Source organism: Nelusetta ayraudi, unplaced genomic scaffold (genome assembly GCF_046127955.1).
Source record: "Nelusetta ayraudi isolate G7.1 ecotype Tasmania unplaced genomic scaffold, CSIRO-AGI_Nayr_v1 ptg000042l, whole genome shotgun sequence".
NCBI lineage: Eukaryota > Metazoa > Chordata > Actinopteri > Tetraodontiformes > Monacanthidae > Nelusetta > Nelusetta ayraudi.
Window position 1 is genome coordinate 4,895,175 of NW_027466092.1, and position 19,995 is coordinate 4,915,169.

General features: G+C 44.5%; 1 protein-coding gene across 10 annotated transcripts in view; it reads right to left on the bottom strand.

The window, feature by feature from the left end:
* cacna1g (calcium channel, voltage-dependent, T type, alpha 1G subunit) overlaps positions 1-19,995 on the bottom strand; it is a 225,065-nt gene that overhangs the window by 110,465 nt on the left and 94,605 nt on the right. For all 10 annotated transcript variants that reach the window (XM_076033848.1, XM_076033845.1, XM_076033849.1 and 7 more), the window contains exons 4-5: positions 15,054-15,187; positions 1,132-1,229 (exon numbers count right to left, since the gene is read on the bottom strand). In XM_076033848.1, the coding sequence (XP_075889963.1) occupies positions 1,132-1,229; positions 15,054-15,187 (232 nt within the window). The remainder of the gene's footprint in view (positions 1-1,131; positions 1,230-15,053; positions 15,188-19,995) is intronic.

A 19,995-nucleotide genomic window follows, 5' to 3' on the forward strand; every position in this document is an offset into this window, starting at 1 on the left:
TTGCTATGTGCTGGGAGTGGAAACTCCATCCAGCTTGCCCTGAATTTTCTATTCTTTTTTTCCCCCACCTTGAGTGATTCATCTTTAAATTCTTTGTCAATTAAATGCATGCTTGGCTTTGGCTCCCCCGCTGCACCCTCACTCTCTGAGGTTCCGTGTTTTAAAAGCCAAACCTGCGGTGGAAATGTCAACCCTTAAAGTTGTGCAGAGAGTAGAGTCTTCAAAAGCCTGGATTTCACGCAAGATCAACGGCGTAACTTCCGTCTTGATTTAAACGACACGGTTCAAGTGACCCAATTCTGAAGTTCCATCCCAAGTGGCACACATCAGATCTGCGTTGTCAACATGTGAAGAGGGAAAAAAGCTCTGCGTATGTGGAAATAAATCAGATAGGAACGGAATATCTGACAACTCAGACAGATCAGATATTCTCTGACACTGTGACTTGTACGTCATTAGAAGAAAAAAAACAGATGGCTGCTCCATTGCTCCATGATTTTATAACGGCTCATTTTTTTCTCCTCCACCTTAAAACTGACTCTACACTTCTGAAGATCTGCAGAAAGGATGATGAATACAATTACGCTGTTTCACACAACCTCATTCCAATGATAAACTTTTTCTGAATAAGCATCAAGCCCGTCCCAGCCATCTCATTCTATAATTAATTGTTTTTTGCGCTAAAAATTCAACCCCTGAAAAATCGGGGGAACATTAAGTTCACATGAATAATCATCGGTGCTCCCTGAAAAAAAAAAAAAAAAAACTTAAAAAAAACAGGCTTTAGAAAGCTAAAGCTCTAATTATAATTTTGTCCTCATCTGCATCCACTTATACTATTCAGCTGCAGCCATCACCCCAGGGGCGCTGCTCCAGACCAGCAGCTGGATGCTACTCATGTCCGTTGCACAACCTTGTTTACTTTTGTCGTCTAGTCCCTGGTTTTCTTTTCTTTTCTGGTATTGGTAGCCAAATCAGGTGGTGGATGCGTGAGATTCGTTGCAGACACAAAAACAGTACAAGAAGCCACTTTTAGCCCAAATCCAGCCTTTATCTTCGGAGAAATCAAAAGCTCGGTTTCAGAGCACACATGGCTTTTAAAGGTTGGGAGGTCGGCGGGTTTGAACTCACTCGGCACTCTGTTGATGGCTCTCAGCGGCCGCAGCACGCGGACCGTCCTGACGGCGGAGAAGCTGACGTTCTGCAGGTTGAGGGAGTACTCCAGCATCCTGCGGCCACAGAGAGGGAGGAAGGACAAGTGTGAAATCAAAAATGTCGCAACACACGGGGGGGGGAATAGAAACGCAGCGACTCAAATAATTTGTAGCCAATTATGATGCAGCTTGTACGACACGCTCTTCATTTGGAGGAGCAGTAATTATTCCTCGCTGCGCCAGATCTGGCTCGCATTCTCTACGCACTTCCTGTGTTCTGGGGCGCAGCTAACTGAGCAGAAAGTTCTGAAAACTCCGCAACCGCACGCATGAACGGTTGTTTGGCCTGGCGTGTGGGGCAGCGTGCACGCGATGTTTGTGCAACCGAGCAACGCGCTTTGGCCCCCACGTGCGACTTTCTTTGCAACGGGCCTTCGAAGGGGGCAGGCAGCATGTGTGAGAGCGTCAAGGTCGGCGTGAGTCGCCGCCAAGACTCATCCGCTAGCATGTGAACGCCGAAGGATTAAACAGAGGCGGCGCTAAACTGGAGGCGGAGGCGCACATGCAAATGTGGTAAAAAAAAAAAAAAAAAAAAACTCCCTGAGGGCCTCTTCAAGCAAGCTGCGTCTGAAGGTCAGGAGGTCAACGCCGGGAGGGGAGATGAACAGAAGAATGCTAGCGTGTACCCCCCCCGACCCCCCCGATTCTTGGTCAGCAGTTTCGGCATCCTTTTTCACTCCAAGTGTGTGTGTGTGTGTGCGTGTGCGTGCGCGTGCTCGTTGCGGAGCAGATGTTGAGCACATGTACAGCTTGAAGCGGCGAGCAGCGGAAGGAATTCCCTCCTCGCGCTTGGTCCAAGTCTGCTTTTCAGACAAATTCGTAACACATGTTGGACTCCAAGTGCTCTGGCGTGCGCGCACACGTCAGTCGTGTCCCCTAACGTGCACAAAAAAAAAAAAACACTCAGCGAGTGCGTGTGTGTGTGTGTGTGTGTGTTTGTGTGAGTGTGCCCTTGTTGCGCTGTCGAAGGCGTTTCCTTGTGAACTCCATTCCCACCTCTTCCTTCTTTTTTTGTTTTTTTCGCATCAATCAGCATTGAAAAAGAAAAATAAGGGTGGGGGGGAGAGAAAAGAATACGCACGGCATTTTTCAAACATGCACACGAACAAACACACAGACCCTGAGCGCTGACAGATGGGCCAGAGGCTGCGTGGGGAGGAGAAATGGGTAAACAGTTTAAGGGAATGTTAGCGCAGAGAGAGAGAGAGCGAGAGAGAGAGAGAGAGAGAGAGTTGTGGATCTCACAAACTCTCAGGTAGACAGAGGGGAGCGGCTCCATCCCATCAGCAGGTGTCACACAGCCGTGTCCCATTACAGTCCATGCCTAATGGAATCTACGGCCGCCATCATGACAGTAGAACCCACAAGCCACAACCGGCTTGGCAGAGGGATTTTTTTTTTTTTTTTTTTTTAGGTTTGTTGGGAAACAATATAGATACAAATTCATAGAAACACAATTATTATTGGGTGCAGTAACTACGGACTGAATGGGCCAAATCATTTGGGAATGAGTCCATTTGTTGGAAAGCGATTAGATGATTTTTCTGTCACATTCAAAAAAAAGGCAAGTTAGATGTAACTTAAAATCCACCAGTTGGTTTTAATGAAGTAACTTCATTAGAACACACACTGTAATATAAGTGCAAGATGGCTCAAGGTGTTTAAACTCTTGTCATACATACGTACACATATGAGGGCCCTTCAGTGCTGCTCTTTCTTTTTTTTTTTAATGTGGACATTTTCACCAGTTCTGGTCAAACTGCCGCTATTGCTGCGTCAAGTATTGTTGCTCTTCAAGTTTCGTCACAACTAAAGCCTGGTCGCAGCTCCGCTTCCTCCCACAGAGGGCGCTGATTGATGCGGAAATACTGTGTTCAGCCGAATATGTTTCAGATGGGAGCTTTTCAAGATGGAAAAGATGCTGAGACGGCAAAGCGCTCTAAACAAAGGACGCTGAATATCGTGAAAGTGCTGGAAGAACATATTTCCAACATGTTTGTGAGTGGCTGTTGAATCAAACTGTCAGCACCCACCCACGCTGTTCATCAGCCGCAGCACATGGCGATGCCAGCTGCATCTTAGGGCAGAAAGATAATGGGGTTCTCTCCCAAACCACAGCAAACACACAGCGATGGGTGAAGGAACTCGACAAAGAGGTGATGAGTGAAGACCTTATGATCAATACCATTCATTTAATTGGTTCGTATCAATAAGAAATCTGCTCATCCAAGGCTTGGGACATTCAGTGCCCTTTGTGACATCACATACAAGTGATGGCCAGAAGTGTGTGTTTTAGCAAAGTGGAGCCAGCAACAGAGGTAAAAGAGAAGTTTTCCCTTTGAGTGGGTTCCATTGACCAGACAGAGACACACAAAACAAACCTAGAAGTAAGATAAATTTGCCTCGAATGGGACCTTTCAAAATGAGTGACTCTCCAAACAAAAAGCCTCTTAATAATGTGCATCAAGGTAATAAATTCATGGCTTCTACTTAACCCCTGCCTGCCCCGTTCTCTGTTGGACAGTGAGACTCTATGCAGGCTTTAAAGAGGAACAGCCGCCAGAATATAATGTTAAAATGAATTGCAAGGTTAATGTGAAACTGCATTTGAAAGACTCCAACTATACATTCAGGATGATTTTGCTCCTAATGGAATCATCCCTGGAGGGACTTTATGGTAAAATGTAACCAACAGGAAAACATAATTTCACAACCAAAGACATGCTATAGATCCCCAGAGCAACATTGTGTAAATATCGGGCAGATTTCTTTCACCACAGACTTTTATAAACAAAGTTAAAAGCAGATGATAAACGATGTATGTAGAAAAAAAAATAAAAAGAGAGAAATCCATGCAAGAGGCAGGCTGATGAGAGCCAGATGAAGTTTGGTGTGCTCTGTGAAAACTGACCCATCTCTCTTCATCTGGAATGAAGAAACAGGCGGGCAGAAATGGAGTGTATCAAACAAACGATGGAAACGGCAGGAAGTCGTGCGCAGATCTCGTCAGAGGCCGTGCCAGCATCGATGATGCTGATACGGGGCAGCCGGTCGGCAGAAATGAGAAGCAGGAGAGGACGGCGAGGGGAGCGAGCAAAGCAGAGGACGCAGATGCACACAGGACGACACAAGGCGGAGGACAAAAGACACTTTGCTAACAGGAAGAGAATCTTCTGAGTCATACAATAACACGCACAAGCAAGTGGACTCTTCCACACTGGCAACGTTCTGACACTGGGACCTTTAGTCATGGCACCACTGTCAGAAAGGCTGGACGTGTGTGTGGGAGTGTGTAACCCGAACATATACGAAGTGTGGACAAAACCTAAGGTGTGTCGTTTTACCGAGTGAAACAGAAAACAACCAAACACTCCAACATCCTGTTGGAACATCAGAGTGACCAAACACCTACTCTTGCAGCTGGGTGTAATGAACTTGCTGGTCGAAATATTTCTGATACAAGATGGTGAAATTTCAGGAGATGTATGGTCACTGGAAGAAAACTATGTTGGACTTTGATAGAAAAATAGACACAACAGTGTTTGATAACGTTTGGTGGTGTACCTATCACAAGAGCTTGATCGATGACGTGATCTAAACGGGTGAAAGTTGAAGTTTCATTTAATTGAGGTGACCTTTGACCTGCCCCGTTCTCACCCCAACCTTTAGCTGTCTGCCTTTCTATCTTTACCTCTCCCCTGTCCATCTCATTCAGGCTCTGAGTCTGTCTTCCTTCACCTCCTGCACTGCTCATAATGTTACGCCGCTACTTGTGTTTGATCAGACAATCGTCGGATTAGATCAAACTGACGGGGAAGAATGACCAAAATGGCAAATTCGCGGTGAAATCAATTGTGCGGCGGATATAAAACGGAAGCTCTGCTGCTGCCCCTCCACTTCCCTGGCTGCGTATACATCAATACTCTTACAATAATCCTGACAGATGAGGTAAATAAAAGATGAAGGAGCCCGTGCACGGTTCGTGCTAGAATTGAATCCAATGAGTTTGTTTTAATAGTGGAGAAACGATGTTATGAATAAGGCTGATTTATATGAGCAAAGCAACTAATAAGGTAGGCCAAGGTGTTGTCAGTGCACAGCAGGCTGACAAATGGACTGGGTGCACTGCGCTGCTGCAGTAAAACATTGTTATGGTGCGCAAAAGAGACATCACACCACACACTGATCATGACATCCTCAGATAAGCAAGACCATTACAATCAATTAGCTTGTTTTTAACGTGTAGACCAATTTAAACAAGAATGGGTTCACGACCTGATAAGCATGGCTGAAGACTGGCGACATTCTCTTGCAAAACAAAAAAAAAAAAACATGTACTTTTTTTGGAGGCCTAACCATACTTCGAAAAGTACATTTCCCCCTAAATATGATAATACATTTATTCTCCATTGTCATATATTACGAGATAGTTTTTATCCAATCATATTTCAGCTGGCTTGTGTTGCCAGGTTCCATGAAATCTGCCTTCGGCCAGCAGAACCGACACAGCAGGCTCCTGTCCGCTGAAAGTGAAGGGACCACAGTTAGTTGAGATAGCCAATCAGATCTCGAGTCTGCAATGCCGTAACCAGCTAGCTGGCCTCACACTGAATTTCACACGAACGCGTCCCGTGATTGGATGAGCCCTGAGAACCTCTAAAACTGGAGAGCTGGTCGCCACGACGACGGCTGAAGGAGAATATAAAGATTTAGTTGCTGAATCATCTTCAAATTAAAATGTACTGTAAATACCGTGGCACACTGCCGCATTGGTGGAGACCATAGAAAGGTAACATGAACTCAACCACTGGCTACAACCACATTAACACAACATTGAACCCACAACACCTCCAAACGTGAAGCTTTGTAAATCATCAGCCAAATCATTGTGTACATTACAAAAGGAATGCTAAAATTGACAAAGTGAGTGTTTCTGTGTCTGTTTTAAAAAATAACCAACTCATTTATTTTATAATTGAAATGTTGCCAAACATTTTCATGTTAATTAAGAATACACTAAATAGCCTTAAAGGGGGGAAAAAACTATTTGATGAACTTTTGAAGAATTTTTGTCTGAGCACACAACAGGAGGGTACATTTCTTCACTGCTTTCAACATCGTCCAGATCCGGACACAGCATTCAAAGTGCAACTAAGCTGCGAGACACATTTGCTTTAATATTACTCCAGAAATGCTCGGGGTGTGATCTGTGGTAGAAAACAAAGAGGACAGAGAAAACACATAAACAGACACTGGCGAGGACAGTCTGTTCAGGATTTAAAAGTGGAACGTTATGCCTTTGTTTTCTGTTTGTTTGTTTGTTTTACCATGGCACTTATGGTAAGCATTGCTAAGCCCTGTCACACAGCACTCCCACAGCCGAATTACAAATCAAAGTGCAAATTATGAGCAATAATAACAAAAAAAAGAGAGAAATCATACTACTATTATTACATTACTGAAGTGGATTGGAGAAAGCATGCACTGATGCATGACAACACCACCCAAACCTCTACTGCTGGGGTACAATGCCACACTGTGGGCAACTGCATGCAGGGAAGAACTTCACATTCCAACACTCCTGCAAGGAGATGATGATAAACGTCTGACAATATGAAAGAAATGTAAAGTGTGGTTTGGCAGGTTGGAGGAAGCACAGAGCACCGACAGATGGAGCGTTTTGGTGCTGAATCAGACTGAGAGCCTTTCATCAGCAACACTTGCTGCCACCAACCCACTCCGCCACTTCTCAAAGCCCAAATGCTAACCCAACTTATTCCTAACAGTCACGGCTGATTAGCGGAAATCTCCTGGAAACCAACACAAGGGAACTTTTGTTCTTCAATGCCAGAAACAAGGCCTGGGCCCTAAAAAGTGAGTTTTGGAATGAGTGATTGTCGCAGCCACCAACGTTTTAATGATCTCACAAGAACTCGTACAGATCCCAAAAACAGTTACAGAAAAGCACAGATTTGAAACACTGCTGTGATCAATTATTGTGCTTCCTTTTGTACCCTCTACGATGCTGATTTCAAGCAAGTGAAGCCATAGACGATACACTGGCTGATCTGCAATCCTTCCAAAATACAATACATGTCTTGTGTCGCTTACCAGTTAGCATACTTAGCTCATGTGCCCTCTTCTCACACGAGGATCAATCATTGATTGAACTTTCCCATCAACATCCCAATGTTCAGAACCAGTTGCTGTTCACCTTTAATACTTCATGTGAGAAAGTCTAACTCCACCCCTCCTTTTAATTTCTAGGAGGGGTGTGGCCTAAACCTTTTCACTGTCCTGTCACATTTACGACGTTGATTTGTTTACCGCGTATTGTGTTGCATATTTGTGTACAGGGACATGCTACCAATAACATTTTTGCAATTTCACATTGTTTACTCAATTATATCTGGTGTGTCAGGCCTTCATAGTGTTGTTGTTGTTGTTGTTGTTGTTGTTGTTCCTAAAGAAATCAACTGGAATAGACAACCATTCAAAGATAGAATTGTAGAACTGCACAGCTTGTTTTGTACTAAAATCTGGACTCAAATGAAGTTTTATCTCTCTTTCAAACAAACTCTAAAGGTTTAAAAGGTGTACAGTATCTTTAGACATTATTTCCATAAATGATTGCTTTCATGTGCTTGCTTGTAAAAACAAGTCTGATTTACCTTCCGAGTCTCCATTGCCATACTGTAATTTTGGCAGACGCTTCCAGGCAGGACATGTCTAGAAGTGGCTTTTAAACTATTCCGCTCACACATTCCCTCTTTCTCTCTCATTGTGTTTGTCAGTCCTTCCTCCACCTCCGCCTCCTCTCCTCTCCTCTCCTCTCCTTTCCCTTCCCTTCCTTCCTCCGACTGATAATCTACTGCCGATCTGCTGACCTACTTGCAGTGGGAAGATAATCTAGCTAATGGAGTAGAACGTATGGCTGGAAGGACACCCAGGGCAAGGAGCTGCATCAGGGAAGCCCTGATGCTGAGCGCAGTGAGACTAAAGGATGGAGGTGGTGGAGTGACGGGCTCACCACTGGAGAGGTTGATCAGTGGCCTTCTGTTCTTGCTGCACTGTCTCCGCCTTTGTTCCTCTGAATAAAATATCACTCATCCAGGCAATTCCCTTTTGTATATCTTCTGAGAATAAAGAACGGCTTCAATGGGCCGAAATTCTTTTCGCCTCGGATAATGGGAGGAAAGGTGAGACAGAGGGGGAAACGTGGCGAAGTTAAGTGTCAAAGTTTGGGCGGCAGCCCGGCAGGTGTGTTGTTCTTTCCTCTGTCACATTACACTTGCTTGAATCTTTCCCCACTTTCCCTGTTTTATGCTGTCCCAATTTACACCCATCTATAACTTCTGCCTCACCCTCCCCTGCCTTCCATTGTTCTGGAGCTGATGCCAAATGCCATCAATAAATCATGCAGAGCAGAAAGGAGAGGAGGCAGAAGATCGGGTCCCGTCCTCGTCTCTCTCTCTCTCTCTGTCTCCAGCGTGGACTTGATTGAAGGGGTGAAATTTAAGAGGATGTGTTGAATATTAATGGTCGGCTAAAGGCGCCATCCTTGCACTTATCGATACATTCATGTAGAATTCATGAATGTTCTGCACAATTACTTTCAGAGACTAAATAACAGCCTTCAGATAAACACACAAGAATGTTTTAGCATCAGCCACCCACCAACTGGAGGCCCTGATGAGTAAAATAAAAATGTAACTGGTACTTTTCGGTGAAGTTAAACTGTGGTAATTTGGGTTCCATACTGAGGACAGTTTTTATTTATTTTTATTTTTAAAACATTTCCCAATTTCTTTCTTCCATTCTTCTACTTTCATTGTTCACTCATGCATTCCATTTGGCCCAAACCCAAATGCAATAAACTGAACTCCTGTGATTTGGGGACCAAGTCAAGGCTCCCAATACAATCTAAATGAAATCTTACTGGTCAATGGAACATTTAAAAGTTTATCTACTTTTACCTATTTTAATGACTTCTCAATGTGACTCACACTCAAGTGTCTCACTGAGAGTTGAAATAGTTGCATGAAATAAATTGATTTGGTACAAACCAAAACATTAAAGCAGTCTGTTTCATGTTCAGTCTATTTTATTGGTTTTCCTCGACATCAGTGCCTTGTCAATGTGATAATCTGTGATTTCACCTCATGGGGGCAACAATTGTGAAACCTTGTCTCATTAGTCTGGTCACAGAGGTCAACAAGGGTTAGGGTTAGGACATCGACAAAGTTCTTAAAATTTAATTTAGGCCTGGATATATATGCCATGTTCCAATAAATATATTCCTCTACTGTAATTTCTATGATAAAAGTCATAAAAACTTTTGTAAGATAAAAGCACAAAAGCAGGGTCATATTTGCAAACTAAAACCAACAAAACATTTGATTGGAACCCTTAAATATTCACATTAGCTAATGTTAGTGTGTGTAGCTAATGTGCTCCTAGCGATCGCAACACATTTCAATCTTCAACTTCACATTCTCTTCCTGTCTGTCTGTCTGTCTGTCTGTCCTTCCTCCTGCTACTCCTTCCCTTCCCTCACTCCTCAGGTATCCTGTGTTGCTCTCTCCATCTACAAACAGAGAAGGCTAAAGTCAGATCGATATACTATTGCTCCAGTAAGCACACTCCAGTATTTAGGCTGACCTCTCCAGCGACTCCAGCTCCACAGCATCAGTCAATAAACACATGAAGTAAAGAAAATGCCCCTTTAATGAGTCACTCAGAGCGAGGACTGAAAGTAGTAAAGTTGGGAAATTATCTGGCCGTTTTTGTTTGTTCTTTTTTTTCTGACAGAGGGCCTAGTTTGTTTTTTGTTTTTGTTTTTTCTTGATAGCAAATACCACAGGTGGACCGGTCATTTTCTTATGTTTTAACTTCAATAAAGTAACAAATTACTGACTTTTATTTCATACTCCAATGATAAGCATTTGTCTTTACTGCACAGAATGGGTTTTGCTTTAATTGGATGGCCATACTGCGCCATGACATATCACTTTTTTCTTATCTTCATATTTGGCTAAATCTGACATACTGGTCCTCCGTATTTGAATATATTCCTAGTCATGTGATTATGCTCATATCTCACTGAATAATCCTGAGGCTGATGGCAAACCCATTTATTTTATTTATTTAACCATTAGTATATCCATCTAAGTGTTGGACCAATTGTCACAAATGACTCAACTCAAGTAAATGAAATGTTAATGGCTTGTTGGAATGAACTCCCCCTGAAGGCACCGTGAATTTTCAGCAACGTCTCCTAAAAATGACATAGAACTAATTATGCAGGCAGGCACCATTTGCTGGAGAAACATTACCAAGACATTTTTCATTCCGAATGTTGTTTATGAATGTACCGAACAGATTGCCAAAAAAAATACGAATGGATTTTATTGCTTTGTTTTCTGAAACAATAAAGTTATGAAAACATCTTTGACCTTCCGGAGCTGTTTTGTTCTCAGCCAAATCGCAGAGTGCACTTAACCGTTTTCACATGGACTGCGAATCCCCCTTCACATGTTTCTGCTGCTGCAGAGCTGCTTTGGATTGCATGGACACAACAATCCAACAAAAGAGAAAAAACAAAAACAACATCAGTGTCGATCAATCTGCATAACCATAACCATCCGCCTTTTTTGCTTCAGGATTAATCCACTAAAGGTTGGATAATACATTTAATGAGGTATAAGAAAACCTAGAGGCGCACAATATTAAAGTACAGTTGCTGTTGTCGTTTTTTTAAAGAGCTTTTATGCGCCCACATGTTTGTGTTGTTTTGTTTTTGTTTTTGGTGGTGACACGATTGCTCTTTACTTATCATTTCCACTTTGATCATTTTGATCCAATGTCTTCAAAAACATAAAAATCAGAACACAGAGGTGCTCTTTCAGTTTTGAGAGGTCAACATCCTTCTGAAAAAGACAGCATGACGACAGCTGGAGAAGACAATCGGCCCATGTTTTCTGCACATGAATGTAACACTGACACCAAAGGACGGAGACATAGGTGCGCATTAAAACCTCATCTGTCACAGCTGTGGGCTGATGGTGCTGCGCGGCTTATGGAGCTTCGTGCCGAGGCCGTCAGCTCTCCCTTTTGTTCGCATCGCGCACCGACGAATCCCGGCGACTCGACAGGTAACACAAACAAAGTCGTCCGTGGCCATCAAACAGCCGGGGTAAATCGCTCTATTCACGCCGGATGCTGTCATCAGCGCTATTTGGTGCATCGCGCGTGCAAGCCCCGCAGCTCGAGGGAAGAGCTGCACGTGAGCAAAACGGCCATTGAGGATGAAAATCTCCAGCAAACGATGACCTCCTTTGAGAAGACGGGACCTTCTTTTTGCTTGTATCAGACGTTTCTGCCAGTGCTGCTTCCTGTTCCCTCCCACAGTGAGGTGGTCACATGCAGCTGAGGCTGGGTAACGGGGAGTGGGGGTGGTCGAGGGGAGGCGGGGGTAAGCCCAGACCTGCTGAAAAAGCATCTTGGCTGATGTAATTATCATCTCGGAGAGCAACAAACAGTTCATCAGCAAACTCCTCCGTAGGATAAATTGTTGCCAGGGTGTAGGAACGGCTCGGCAGCCAGCCGTCTCCTTGGATACCACTGTCTCTGTGCTGAACTGCTCAGAAAATGTCACAACATCGCACAAACGAACAAATAAAATGAATTTTTTTTGGTGTGTTTTTTTTTTTTTTTTGTATTTTTTTCCATGCCAGCCTCTGTCACACACGCCCCGGCCTCCTCCTTAATTTATTTCCTTGACATTTTCACAATAATGAAATAATAAAAGGCTAGCAGGGAATTCACTGGGGAGCAGAAAACGGTACATTATGTAGAAGTGATTTCTCCGGCTTCACACCGGAGCACGACACGTCAGGCTGCACATGCTGGTACCAGAACAAAACGTGAGCTGGTGATGGCCACAGGACTTTGGATTAATTCACTCTGAAGCAGGAGAACCTTCTCGATCCAGTCAACTGCTGCACATGACAAAACCCTCTACTGCCTTTAGGTAATGAACCTAGTCAACTGTATGTTTTCTTGCAGGGTTGAGCCTGCCAGACTCCCACTCAGGTTTCTAAAGCTAAATTAATCATCCTAGAGATGGTTCGGAGAAGAGAAAAGCCTTCAGCGCTGCTGTTTGTTCTCCTTCTTTAATCACAAAATATTTCAAACTGCAGCTGTTTTCAGAACAAAACCAAACCCCAAGCATGGCCCTCGCCTCTTCATCCCGATTTCTACCCAGCAACTTGTTGGCGGAGGCTCTGGTGTCATATTCTAATCCACATAACCATTCTGGATCCCTTCCACTGCCAAAACAATGGAGGCCATTCGTGGCCATGTATTTGTATGCCTCCATACTGCTTGCGTGATGTTGTCCTATTGTCTGGAAGACTCTGCTGTCCAATTTGACTTGAAACAGCAACGTCACCATCCATCCATTTTCCATCACCAGTTCCATCTCAGTTGCCTTGGTGGGGAAGGTGGAGCATGGACAGGTCAGCAGTTCATGACAGGGCCAACATGGAGAGACAAACATCCACCAACAATCACACATGTGGACTAACTAGTTTTTGGACTGGCAGTATGGAGATATTTTTGTCTGTCTGTTTGCTTTTCTGTTGTTTTACAGCGGAGATCATGGACACTAATGACTTTCATAGTACTGGATGTGTAGGTTGGAAAATGTCACCAGAGCCCCAATTGTCTCAGCGGCGAGGAGTAAAAGAGTGAAATTTTAATTTTGGGATGACCTATCCCTTTAAATGAAACAATCTCATTGAAGTGCCAAAGGTCACACTGCCCTCTAATGAGCAGGGTAGGAAAGACAACTGAGCTACAAATCACTGCATATCATAAATTACCAAAAAAAAAGAAAAAACAATGTTCAATTAAAACACAATGATAATATCGCATCATTGCTGTACACTGTCACTGCTGTCATTTACCATTGCACTACACACACACACACACACGTGCACACACAAGTGTCTTTTCACTGAGTGTGTTAGTGCCTGAGCATCAGAAGACCTCTTATTCACTGGCCCTGTATCAGCTGCTGTCTGGGGAGACTGCTTTTGCTCTGCCTGATCTTTAACGATTAACACTCGGAGGTGAGATGCAGGCACAAAGAGAGGAGAGGAATTCACTGAGCCGCAGCTGAGAAAGGAACCCAAGATTTCTGCTGTTGCAAAACCAAAAAAGAGGCCTTACGAAGCAGTGGCTGCTCAACGCAAATGAAGTAAGGGAAGCATGTATCCTTCCGACTGCTGAAGGACATGTGCATTCACATCACACACACACACACACACACACACACACACACACACACACACACACACACACACACACACACACACACACACACACACACACACACACACACACACTCAGGCATTCCGGCAAGGAATCTGGCCTTGTTCCCACTGATGGACAACAGAAGCTGTGGCAGAAGGGTGGCATTAAAAAGCAGCATGGGGTGTGGTGTGACGGAAATGTCAGACCAAAAGCAGCAAGCTGCATTCTGTAACATGTTTAATCAAATTACTGTACAGCGTGTGTGCATCAGTCAGTCACTGTGTGTCCTCACAGACACGCACAAAACAAGTTGCCAAGTGTCCACACTTGTGGTAAGTTTCACATGCTTTTGTAAAAAGTCGTATTATTTCCAGCTCATATGTGCAAACAGTCTAAAAGTGAATGGGAAACTTCTTTCTCTCAACAAAAACCATGGCTGTAATATAGTGGAACTGGCATTCGGGTGTTAGCATACCAGCTGCCATTAGCCATTGGCTAGCTGCCTACATGATCCAAGTCCTAAGTCCAACTATTTGTTAAAAAGTGTATTTTAAATGTTAATCTAATAAGAATATGTATTTTCATAATGGGTGCTGACACAGTGTGGTATAATACATGTATTTGTATGTAGGCAAATTGTGCACTTTAATGAACAAAATAACAGCAAATTGAGTTGCATCTATTTCGATGAGCTGCTTGGCTGCTTGGCGACGACTGTTTTAGCAACATATTCTAATTACAATGTGCAGATTTTTCTATTACTGCAGATTGTAGTTGCTTTGCGGCCTTAGTCAGTTTTGAACTGACAGGGAGACATGAGCAGAAACCCGAGTTAGACTATTGTTCTATTTTTTGGTCAATGTGTTTTCGCTTTCCATCCGTTTTTTCATGAGAAATGTAGTGGTGAAAAAATAGCGTTAAAAGCAAAGAGTGGCAGAGAATTAAAACCGTGTTACAACATCTGGGACAATACAACCTCGTTCGCACCAAAAATGAAATGAACTGCAGTGAAGCTTTCAAGTGCAGGAAAACCACTGAAAGCTGAATTTCACACTCGACCATACTGATACTTGATCTCTTTCACAGTTGAGCTGTTTGACAGCTTGCGAGCATGTACAGGTTTAAGAGGGAGGGCACAATTTCTACATTAAAGGCTTTTATATGGGACTTTTTGGAGGGATTTCTATTCAGTGTTAAAGCCAACGAGTGACCGCGACGCAGCTTTTAACGTGACCAAACAGATTCCTGGCTTAAGTCGGGAGACTTTCAGGACAGTAGGAGAGGAAACACCCCGAAACTTACCGACATCGAAAAGACACAAAACATTTGGCGCTCGACAAAACTTCTTCGGGCCTGTCCTAGCGAATAAATCTATTCCCGATTCATGCTTACCGTTCAAATGTGTTGCACATGTGTGTCTGCTCGACTTTTGCAAGCCCCCGGGGGTCTACTCATTGTTCTGCTTGGCCATCAGAGTGCTTTTCTGAGCGTGCATTTTGGCTCGGCGATTGCGTAACTTACCCGGCCACCACTATGAAAAAGTCCAAGCGGTTCCACGTGTCTCCAAGGTAACACTTCTTGCCGAAAATCCCCAGAGCCACCATCTTGATCACCATCTCAATGGCAAAGAATGCAAAGATGAAGTCATCAAAGTCCTGCAGCAACGAAAAAAAGAAATAACACATTTTGTTTTGTTTAGTATATGGTCCCATAAATGCCATCATCTCTTAGAGCTCTTGCAAAACTCACATTGCCAGTGTTTTTGAACAAAAACATGTCTCTGCCAGCGGACCCCGCCCCCCACAGTTACTGAAAGCACTGCTTTAACTTTCTGCAACTCCCAGGAAAGCTTGTGCAAAAACACAACGTTCTGGAATTGTGCCCCCTTGATGATGTCACAAAGGGCTGATACCTCACTTAAAAAGTTTTTAGGCTATAGCCTCAGTGCTGCCTTCATTTAGTCCCTTTCGGAACGTGCAGAAGGCTAAAAAAGCATCAGTGTGCACCAGCATATTATGATAAAGTAAATGCAGAATGTCATAAATAACCAAGTTGATGGAAGATCTGATGCAGTGCAACATCATGTGAGAGAAATAAAAGGCCCTGATAACTCTCACCACCTTTTCACATAAACATAAAACAGTTAATCATTGTCACCAGTGGCCAGAGCCGTGTTGGTGTTTACTGGGTACACGTGCTTATAAGCAGAGGAGAGGAGGAACACATGACATCTATAAGACAAGACAGCAGTATTATCAGCTTTTGAAGGCGGTGTATTAACCGGACTTTAATAGCAGTCAGACTCCATGTTTAAAAATAGCCCGCTGAGAACCTTTGACAGTAATGTGACGCTTTATTAATTCCTGCCGAGGAATCCTCTTTTCTCTTTGCCCTGCTGTCGGGAGGTCAGGCTCCCTGCGAAGAGGGACGGGCGGGCGGGCGGGGAGAAAAAGGAGATAACGACATCTTGCAGCGGCACTTTGCTCGAGGAAACTTCCGCTAACAACTGGGAGCCTCTGCTGTGACGGTGGTTTGGCGGGATCCAGCGCTGCAGACACACAAAGGGTTTCGTCTGGAGCGGGCCGATAATTTCAGTGATCATGCCGTCATCGGACTCGGAGCCTCCACTGTAGTCATAATCAGAGGAAAACAACCAAGAGCACAGGAACTGGATTTGGGCAAGGATCAAAAAGATGATTTTGAAAATCAATAACATTTAAAAAAAAAAAAAAAAAAAGGCTGCAGGCACAGAATAGGATTGCGCGGTTACCAGCTCAAAGTCAAAAATAAAAAGGAAAAGTCTGGAAGGAGATCAAGGCGTAGGACACCCACTGATAAATGAGTCACCCAAACACGAACAGAGAAATGTATAAATATATCAAATCCTGCTGGCTTAGGCAGAGGCTAGCCTCCCGACGCTCCAGAGTTCACTGGGAGTAAAGTGGAGCGGTTCACACGGGAATGAATGTTTGTGTCCAAGGCAGTTTTGCTCCGTCCAGTCTCTGGAAGGCTCAGGACAGACAAAAGATCCTGCTCCACATATGGGGCCACGCTGCTGTTTTTAGGAGACATGATCACGAGCACATGACGGGACCTCCGTCCAAATAGGAGCAAGAGCTTCAACGCCTTCATCCAGGCTCTCAGAAACTCTCTCTGAAGCGGCTACATCCGTCGGACACATTGGTTGTTCAGGGTGCACAGTGATGCATTCCCAATGATTAATGGCCATGCACACTGTTTTCCAGTGAACTATATCATGCCAGGTTGGGGGAGGGGTGGACCGGGATGCTAACGCAGTCCAGGAATCTGAGATATCAGTGCAGGTTTAGATCTGACTTCATCCACAACAGGACATATGTTGTGTGTTTCTCCGGTGTTGGAGGGGTGTTTGTTGTCTGTTATGCAGGAAACGTTCATTGACGAGGCAAGACTGAAATTGCAGCCAGCTGCGCTTTCAACGTAAGGTCAACGCAAATTATTTTTTTATTTCCTTTTGGTTTCTATCAAAGCTTTGACTGCACTGCTGCTTTTTACATGCTGCTTTATAAGCCCAAACAACGGGAAATACATCCAGCAAACAAGTCAACCTCTCGGTCACAAATCCTTCTTTAGCCACACAGCACTTGATTTATTTCAAAGGTGACGGGGATGGAATTTATACCTCCCTGTCACCAGGTGTCACATCCCGAATAGTCTATTTTGGTTTGAAGTGATTTTTAGATACCTGTTGCATTCAAAATAACTATATAAAAAAAAAGACAAATGCACAGCTGTCAAGGTAATGTCAGATCCTGTTGATTGCCACAGAAGACTCTTGAGAGTCCCAAACGGATGACGTGCAGGGAACATCTCCCTGGTAAAAGCAGATCACAGGTATCAAGTTGGCCCCACTGATTTAAAGATGATCAATTCCTTCTAATCTGATCACAACCTGATATCCCCTATCAGCGGGGAATACCCGCAGGGCTGCAGACCCTGACCTTGGAGTGGTAGACGAGTTGATCACCAGCTGCTGCTTTCACACACAAGAGTTTGATACTAGTTGCAGACATAAAGGGGCCTCAATACAACAGAATGTTGGTCTTTGATGTGTAGGAGGAAGGCTGGTGTGGAGCCGCACAGATTCCAGAGTCATTCATTCATTCATCTTCCATACCCGCTTATTCCCGAGCTCAGGGTCACGGGGGTCTGCTGGAGCCTCTCCCAGCTGTCATAGGGCAAAGATTTAGAGTATTCAATTGACCTCACATGCATGTTTTTGGACTGTGGGGGGAAGCTGGAGAACCCGGAAAGAACCCACGCGGACACAGGTCCCAGGCCCCAGGCCCGGAATCGAACCCACAACCTTCTTGCTCCGAGGCAGCAGCGCTAACCACTGCGCCACCGTGTCGCCCGACTCCAGAGTCCAGATGAATTAATTATTGAGAGTGGTAAAATGTCATCACCATTGGGATATCTTAAATTTCCCCCACTTCCACAGCTACTTATTCTGTTCCTAAATGAAGATGAAGGTGTGACATTTTTCTGTATGGCTTTATGAATTTATTTTGCTTTGTGACTGCAAATTAGAGAAAATTCACCAAACATGGAGCAGTTTTTATTAGTAAGGTTTCTGAAGAAGAAAAAATGCCCAACAGTTGAGATGGCATATTTAAATCTGTCTGATAAAGAGGCCATAGAGAGTCTTTGGAAAGGGGAGGCAACACTCAGCAGGGGACTCAGAAACTATTAGAACCAAACAGCTCAAACATATACTGTTTATCCCTGCTAGTTTATTTAGCAACACCATGGCTAGCAGCTTTGGTGATTTAGCCTATTGCCAATAGCATTCAAGAGTAAGAAAAGAGGTCAGAAACCCCATTGAGTGAGGCCACCATAGCTGCAACCCAACTATGCTAACCTCTAACAGCCTCCAGTTTGCTACTTCCACTAACTCCTTCTCCCTGATCCTAACCCAGCCTCCAGCCTCTTTCAGCAGAAAGGAAGCTCACTAGAGACTGGATCCATGCAAAATGAGAGGCAGATTAAAACCACCTTCTATTGAAGGCTGGCAAGATGGATGGGCGGTCGTTCAGAGCTGGAATGTGAGCGACCGCGCCACTGTGCACCGTTGGGGGAAATAACCAGAAAGTATTGAGACGCGACTCGAGGCGCGCGACTGCGAGAGAAACAATACAGTGTGAAATTAGATTAGCGGGAATGTTTACCATCAAGCTGAGTGCAAAGTGACTGCATTGCCTCCTCGAATACCGGCTTTATTTTAACGAAGGAGAACTCCCCCCCCGGCTCGGCTGGGGAACGGTGACTCATTGTGTTTGCATTCATCACATAAAAGAATCATACCCCCTGAAGACTAGGGGTGACGTTGGGGACAGTATCGACACGGTCTCACATATTTCTGCATGCTTATGGCCCTTTGGGGAGTTTTGATAAAAAGGAATGATCAAGCTAAACCCTATCCCACACACACACACACACACACACACACACACACACACACACACACACACACACACACACACACACACACACACACACACACACACACACACACACACACACACACACACACACACAGGGACAGAGTGCAGGCAGGCCCAGCTGGGTTTTGTTTTCATTACGGTCATCAGGACGTGTCGGCCTGAAGCCGTCCCGCTGAAGCACGCTGGTGTGGCAGCACGTGGCCTGTGCGGTGGCACTATTGATGTCCTCCACCATCAGCCGAGCGTGAAACACGCTGCCGGATTGTGATGAACACGGATTGCTTTTAATACCCAAACACAGTCCGACAGGAGCGGCGCGTGTGTGTACAACACATCAGTGGCAGGCTGAGGGCCCCTGACAACAACAATATGACTGTTTACCAGGACGCAAATGTGTGTGTGTGTGTGTGTCGGAAGACTGTTACCATGGTTCAGTGGCTGCATGTGGAGACCAGAGACCAAAGAGGACACACACACACACACACACACACACACACACACACACACACACACAGTGACAGACACACACCCTGAGGGGAGGGTGGACACCAGTGACCTGTGCTCAACAACAACTTGCAAAATCCACAATTCCTCACTCCTTGTCCGTCTCAGGCAAAGTCCAGAACGTTTTACCAAATCGAGAAGAATGAGAACATTTGCATTCAGTGGAGAAAAACACGACTGGAAAGTTAATTATGTTCCAATCAGCCGGCCGGATCCCAGTTCAGACGGGCCTCTGTAAATTGGCCCCTGCTCAACAGCGCCCGGCGTCGCTCAAGTGTGCGGCGTCTTTTTGAAGGCATGAGGGACAAGGGGACGGCTGTTCAAAGCAGCAAATTCAGATAATGCGAGTGATGGTTATGCAGAGTGAGACTCAGTCATCTTTATGTCATCGTTCAAACGCTTTCACCAGGGGGCACGACTTTCACATTCGTGTCTTGCTTCCCCAATATTTTTCAAGTGTCTATCTTAAAGCTAAC